The sequence below is a fragment of the Schistosoma haematobium genome, chromosome 2 (assembly GCF_000699445.3).
Source record: "Schistosoma haematobium chromosome 2, whole genome shotgun sequence".
In the NCBI taxonomy this organism is placed as follows: Eukaryota; Metazoa; Platyhelminthes; class Trematoda; order Strigeidida; family Schistosomatidae; genus Schistosoma; species Schistosoma haematobium.
Genome location: NC_067197.1, coordinates 8,186,424 through 8,193,480, shown reverse-complemented (window position 1 = coordinate 8,193,480; position 7,057 = coordinate 8,186,424). Strand labels below are relative to the sequence as shown.

The following is a 7,057-nucleotide window of genomic DNA, read 5'->3' as shown; positions in this document are numbered from 1 at the left end:
AAGATATCCTTGATTTGAAATGACTATTTTTTGTGAGATCATTCAACTCCCTCTCATATATCATCGATTTCTTGTTGATCGACTGGACAAATTCTAACCAGGATTCTTTGGGAATTTTCAAAGAATGGTTGAATGATGTAATAACAGCTATTTCTGTTATTAATGATAAATAGATACAGTTTGTGTGTGTGAAACTTTCACTTGCAGTGAATAAGCTACTTATGCCTGTTACTCTTCATGGAGGAGTATGGAAATGCCATTTTCCGAAAAAAACATTATTATTTAGTGTTATCTAGCAACAAAAAAAATGAAAACTAGGTAAATACAAGACAGATTAATAAAATCAGAAGGGGTTTTATGGAGATTGTAGTAATTTCAACAGTTGAGATCATGAGTCAATTGAAACTAGACCACCATGGAAAACCTGGAAGCACTGGACGGCCGCTTCGTCCTATTGTGGGACTCCTCAGCAGTGCGCATCCACGACTCCGCTTCTCGGGATTCGAACCCCTTCTGATACTAATCAACGTATGCTCACTAGTGACTGGCTTCAAGAGGTATATCCTAGATTTCTAGTGAAAAGGAGTGGCCAGTGGAGTTCATCCGGGTCAGTTGTGAGATGGGGACACACTGATGACAATGGTGGATGTGTCGCACAATTTCGTGGATTAGTTAAAGTTAGACATTACCACCGTTGGATGGCTAGTGGCTAAGCGCCTGACGCGAGACTGTTAGGCCCCGGGTTCGAATCACGCGAGGCGAGGTCGTGGATGTGCACTGCTGAGGAGTCCCTTACTAGGACGAAACGGCCTTCCAGTGCTTTTGGGTTTTACATGGTGGTCTAGCTTCAACTGACTCATGATCTCAACTTTTGAGATTGATAAAAAGAATGAATTGTATAGATCCAATGTTTGTGATCATTGTCACTGAAGAGGATTTATCACAAACTAAGTCAGTTTACTATAATGGTGATGAATCACACAGATAACTTGGTATTTTTTTAAATTCAGAGGGCGGATCAATGAATATGTTCTTCCAATGTATGATTATTTAAGTATAAAGTCTTTCATTCGACGAACACTCATAAATATTTAGTGTATTTGTTCAAAATAATTCATAGTCAACATTAAACCTGATAGAAATATTCATTAGCCTAAGTTATCATACAGAGACATCAGAATGAGATCAAATCAATAAAGTAAGTAGAAAATGAATCGAAATATATGTTTCAAATGGTTAATTATAAAATCTAGGTAGTAAACGTTTCAATTATCCCACTTCCGATATTAACACCAGGACCCAGGTATATCCAACTATTGAGTCTCGAATAGTACTAAATGCTCGTTCTGGATACTTCTACTAATCAAACATGATGTCAAACTTATGTAAACATTTACTTACTCAAGCCGCCCACCAGCACTCGCCATCCAACTTCATCCTGGGAAATCCTTCCCACTTGTTATTCATTCTTTCCATATCTGCTTCTATTTCCCGACGTAATGTGTTCTTTTGCCTTCCACTTTTCCACTTCCCCTCAGGATTCCAAGTTAGTGCTTACCTCGTTATACAGTTTGATGATTTCCGTAATGCATGTCCTATTCACTTACAACACCTTTTCCTAATTTCCTCTTCAGCTGGAAGCTGGTTTATTCTTTCCCATAGTAGACTGTTGCTGATGGTATCCGGTCAATGGATGTTGAATAATCTTGCGTAGACAACTATTTTTAAATACTTGTACCTTTTTTTGATGATAATTATAGTAGTTTTCCAAGTTTCAGCTCTGTATAGTAGAATTGTCCTAATGTTTCCTATTGTCATTCTTTAATACATTTCCCCCCAAAAAACAACTGATTTTTATTCTCCCCTTTTATTTTATTGAGTTGACCTTATCTGTTCAATTATTAATTGTTGTGTTTTTTTCATAGTTAATTATCATTACTTTTTTTCTCTATTTAAAACTTCTTCTTTTTTCAGTGAAAACTTCATATTGTTTCTATGATTATTAATTTGTTTGGTTGTTTGTTTAGGATTTCAGAAATCTCATTAAATGTATGACCTTGTTATTACATTAAGTGAAATTTAATATATTTTCATTGTTTGTTCTCGTTCTTTCTAAGTATCATATCAAATCTATCTAGATTTCATTATCCAATCTATTTAATGTGATAATGGGTTAATAAATCTGTTACAACATTGATTATTTTAGCAATATCTAGATATTGAATATCAATAGCCATAATGTTGAGACTATAATTTATGAACGAGATGGTGGAGATTTTTTGCTTGAGTGGATGATTTTGATGGAGTTTTATTTTCTGAGCTGGATGATTTGGTTATGGAGCTTTCATTATTCTTCTGTATGACATCATCAGTATAAACTTCAGATAGATGTGAAGCGTTCGGATTTCTCCATATGTGGTTTACAGCTTGTCCTGTACACCTCGATGTTGATTGGTTCTTGTTGACCTTAAACATGTCATTGTTTACTTCTTTGTTTTGGTGGTATCTCCCATTGGTTTGATATTTGTTCCTATGTTTGTGCATAATTTTCCTGATTGGTTGATCAATTAACAACATCGAGGTGTAAAAGACAAGCTGTGAACCACATATGGCGAAATCCGAACGCTTCACATCTATCTGAAGTTTGTACTGATGAGGTCGTTCAGAAGAATGATGAAAGCTCCATGACCAAATCATTCAGCTCATAGAACAAAACTCCATAAAAATTTATGAACAACTTCAGAGCAACGGTAATATGTCTTGAGAGTATCTATTCAATAACTAGAACTAAATGATGGTTATAAACTAGTGTTGGGAACTAGAATTATAATTTACAGTTAATGGTTAAAGTTAGGAATTGATTTAAAGTTTTCATCACAAACTAATATCAGCTATAATGCCAAAACGCTGTTTAGCCTAGTGAGTGAATGAATTTCACGCTAAAATCCAAGAATCGTAATCTTATATTGGATTGGTTCGTCCATAAGTTATAGTCTCGCTGCCATAACTTCTTAATTGACTTTATGATCTTTAATACTCTATCTTTTGGTTTACTCTTTAACCAATAATGGATTGACGATTTTATACTTAACTTAGAATATATCAACATCTCACTTTGGATAATTTGAAAAGCTAACTGGCAATATCTCAAATAGTGTGGTTAAGCGGTGCAAGTTCAAGTTCACAGGAAGAATCAGTTTCCTTTAGATTTTAGTTACGCTTTGCTGATTTGTACTAATCATTAGGGAGCCAAGATAAAGCAGAGTTTCCTGTTGACTTCCTTCAACTACGTAATGTCGTTTCATTTAGACTAATTCTGGTTAGCGTTTTTCTTAGTGAGTTAGTTTTCTACGGGATGGGGTCGCTAACCCCATGCCCAACCCTCCTCCTTTACTCGGGCTTGGGACCGACAGTAACTCTAGAAGAGCTACAGGCGGAGTTATTTAGACTAGTTGCCACGTTTTAACTTGATTGATAGAATTCGATCAGTACTGATGACTAGAATAACATAATATAGCTCAATACTTAAACTGTAATTGTTTACGTATAAAATTCATTCTATATCTGGTACCTAAATAAAATAGTTATTTCAATCTAGTAAAACGTCATATCAAATGGATGACGCAAACAAGTACGGTATATTGAATGTTTTTTTTTCAAACAAACGAATTTAACAAAAATAGTAATTTGTCACTAAGTTCTTGAATTCTTTTCATGAGTCCTGTGAAAAAAAAAAACTGCTAAAAATAATTGTGATCAATTTAGGTATCTTGGTCAAAGAAAGAGCAGTTATTCTGCATTTATTGATTTTTTTTTTCAATAAAAATGAACCTGGGTTTTGGTATTTTTAGTCAACTTTGTATGTTAGTATAATAGTGCATTGATGATGTCAGAAATACGTTTTTATTTTATCAATCGAATCACACTTAATGGAGAAAATCTGGAAGATGTAAAACCCTTTATATCATTGATAAACACGGTAGATCCAATGCAGATGTGAAGGCGTGGATCGGCAAAGAAAAAGCAGCATATCTACAACTGAAAAACATCTGGAACTCAAAACAACTGTCAACCAACACCAAAGTCAGAATTTTCAATACAAATGTCAAAACAGTTCTACTGTATGAGGTGGAAACCTCGAGAACTACGAAAGCCATCAACCTGAAGTTACAGGTGTTTATTAACAGCTGTCTACGCAAAATACTTCAGATCCATTGGACAGACACTATTAGCAACAACCAACTGTGGGAGAGAACAAACCAGATTTTAGAGAATGAAGAAATCAGGAAGAAGCACTGGAAGTGGATAGGACACACATTGAGGACAGCACCGAACTGCGTCACAGGGCAAGCCTTCACATGGAATCCCGCTGGGTGCGGGATCGTGAATGCGCACTGCTGAAGAGTCCTGAATATGACGAATCGGCCGTCCAGTTGGTCTAGCTTCAATTGACTCATGATTTCAACCAGTGAAATTTTTAAAATCTCTGCAAAACCACTTCTGATAATTAATAACCTTTTATTTTCTAATTGACATACTGAATCAAAAATGAAATTTGTCAGTATAAACTGTTTTGATAATATCATCAGATTACGTTTGCATCTTTTTTTACGATCTTGTAATGTCGGATACTATGTTGAACCCATTTTTTTTGTAGCTTCTGGACAGGTCAATTTATTTATTCTTTTTGGGTCACGATTTGACCCTGTTAATTATTCACTTATCAACCCTGACTGTTTTAATATGAGCGTATGTGTGTGCACACTTCTTATCCTATTCATCACATGCCTGTAACCTATTTTTGTTCGGCTATAAACATCGATTAACGAATGATTAAATCAATTTGGCTTACATGCGATCTCCACTGCGAGTCATTTTGTTTCGCTTCTCTCTCTCTTATTCGCTTGTTTCATTACGTCTCTCTGATTATCTGTTCTGATAAATGATTGTACAAAATATACGGATTCAAAAATCCATACTCACATTTGAGTTATTTAATTCTTTTATTCACTAACGCGATCTAAGTCAATAATTCAATACAAGAATTGACTATATATATATTTCGACAACAGTCATTCAAACGACCAAACTGAAGTCAAATCTAGGGCCATACTAAAGTGGTGAGCCTATCGACAGTATTGTCCGATCTAATCGACGTCAAAATGAAGAGCCCTACAATCTGTTTTCATATTTACTATGTTTAAAACAAGTCTACTTGATCAACTTTATTTTGTATAGTTGATCTTTATCACAGGCATACTTTGTATATTCTTGAAATACATTTCAACTAATCTAAACACATTTTATATTGTGATGTTTATATAAGAAATAAAATAATTAAACGAGATAAAAGAAAAAGCGACAAAATCAACAAAGGTAATTTGAAGAAAAACCTAATATAAATCAATATCATTAGTCAAAGAGGTTTAACTGTTCTATTTTTTTTAGATAGAACATAAGATTTGAACTTTCATATTTCTATGGTTTCAAGAAACTTTATCATTTACTGTTTAGTTATTGATGAAGTTTTGTTCTCTGAACGACCTATACTTCTCCACAAGGGTTAACAGGTGTAAGTAAGTATGTAAGTTAGTTGAGTAAAATCTATATTAGCTTCGGTACATTTAGGAATTCATTTCATATGAATACATGATTACTTATTGTCTTTGTTGGGATATTCAGAAAAATATCCCAGTAATTATCCTGTTAAGTCTAATGGTGGCCTTGGACTTTAAATGTACACTCCCTATTGGTCGATATTTGTTTCACTTGTTAAATATTGTACAAATGTTGTTTTCTATTTTATGGTACGTTGTGGTCTGGTTGATTGGTATATAAATAGAGTATGTCTGAAATATAATGATTCATATCTCAGAGGCTGACTTGTGTTCTGGACTCAACTGGCTAGGCTAGACAGCGAAGCAGGGCCAAATGGGGACTCTAGGTCGTTCATTACGTGTTTACGTGTCACTGAATCGATCGATAATACGCTGCTCCAAAATCTGCAGTCCAACCCGTTACAACAGTTTTATTTTTCAGAATATAGTTCTAAATACATTTTGATGATGTATAATACAAATTGATTATTTTGTTGAATATTAACCATTCTATATTGTTTATTATCTTGAGTTAAAACTCTGGATCATGTGTTTTGTCGTTACAACCGGCGGCCTGCTTGAATATCTGGGCTACCTGTTCCTCCGATCTATATATTTCATCAAGTTATCTGTTTTGTTGTTTGTTTTAGCACATCACTATGACTATTAAGCGCACAACCTATTCAGGCGCGTTTATGAAAAGTTTACAACCTTTCGCTATACGGGATACAAAAAGGTACAATCAGCGACATCATGGTTGCTGGCAATATGCATTGAAACAAATGAACAGTAATCAAATGTGGATTACCGAACTTCTAACATCTAACTGGTCATCATTCAAAATTTATCGTCACAATCGATCAAGGTATAAGAAAAGGAAACTTGTTGAAATACTTTATGCTGAGAATTCTATGTTGTACCAAAAATATAATGTTGAATAAAGCTTCTAATAATAATAATAATAATAATACTACCTTCCCTTCACTAATGCTGTTTTACTATGGATACAAATATGGTGATTGGATTCAAATAGAACTCACTTAAGTAAACAATAGAGTAAATATCTTCAATATTGAAAGTTTATTGAATAATCTGTTACATAACAGGAAATATGGTTTGTGTAGTAAAACAAATTTAATCAACAAATGAAAAGTGATATTGTTGAAACTAAATCTATTTGGAAAGATAATCGATAAACTATAACAGCAAAATGGTAAATCGAATTCTTACTGATCTTAACAAAATAAGATTGAAAATAGTGAAGGTATTTAGTGAAGTTCATTACATGTCAAATGTGAGGCAGTTATTCAATTCAGACAATGGATGAAGTGTTGCACAAGATCACGGATCGATTAACACCATTGAATGCCGGCTCAGGAGTCTAGATGTTAAGCGTCCGCGCGTGCGAGACTGAAGGTCCTGGGTTCGAGTCGTTTTGGTGCAAGATCGTGGATGCGCAC

At 34.3% G+C, this 7,057-nt stretch overlaps 1 protein-coding gene across 1 annotated transcript; it reads left to right on the top strand.

Moving 5' to 3' along the window:
* The first annotated feature begins 2,127 nt into the window (after positions 1-2,127).
* On the top strand, positions 2,128-6,571 carry MS3_00000233 (uncharacterized protein). Its single transcript, XM_051208081.1, has 2 exons — positions 2,128-2,750; positions 6,248-6,571. Exons 1-2 carry the CDS (start codon positions 2,730-2,732, stop codon positions 6,536-6,538), a joined length of 312 nt encoding a protein of 103 aa, XP_051067403.1. The 5' UTR covers positions 2,128-2,729; the 3' UTR covers positions 6,539-6,571.
* Positions 6,572-7,057: the final 486 nt, after the last annotated feature.

Coding starts and splice junctions, on each gene's coding strand:
- MS3_00000233 (XM_051208081.1), top strand. CDS start 2,730: ATGAACAACTTCAGAGCAACG. Junction 2,751..6,247: donor TGAACAACTTCAGAGCAACG/GTAATATGTCTT, acceptor TGTTTGTTTTAG/CACATCACTATGACTATTAA.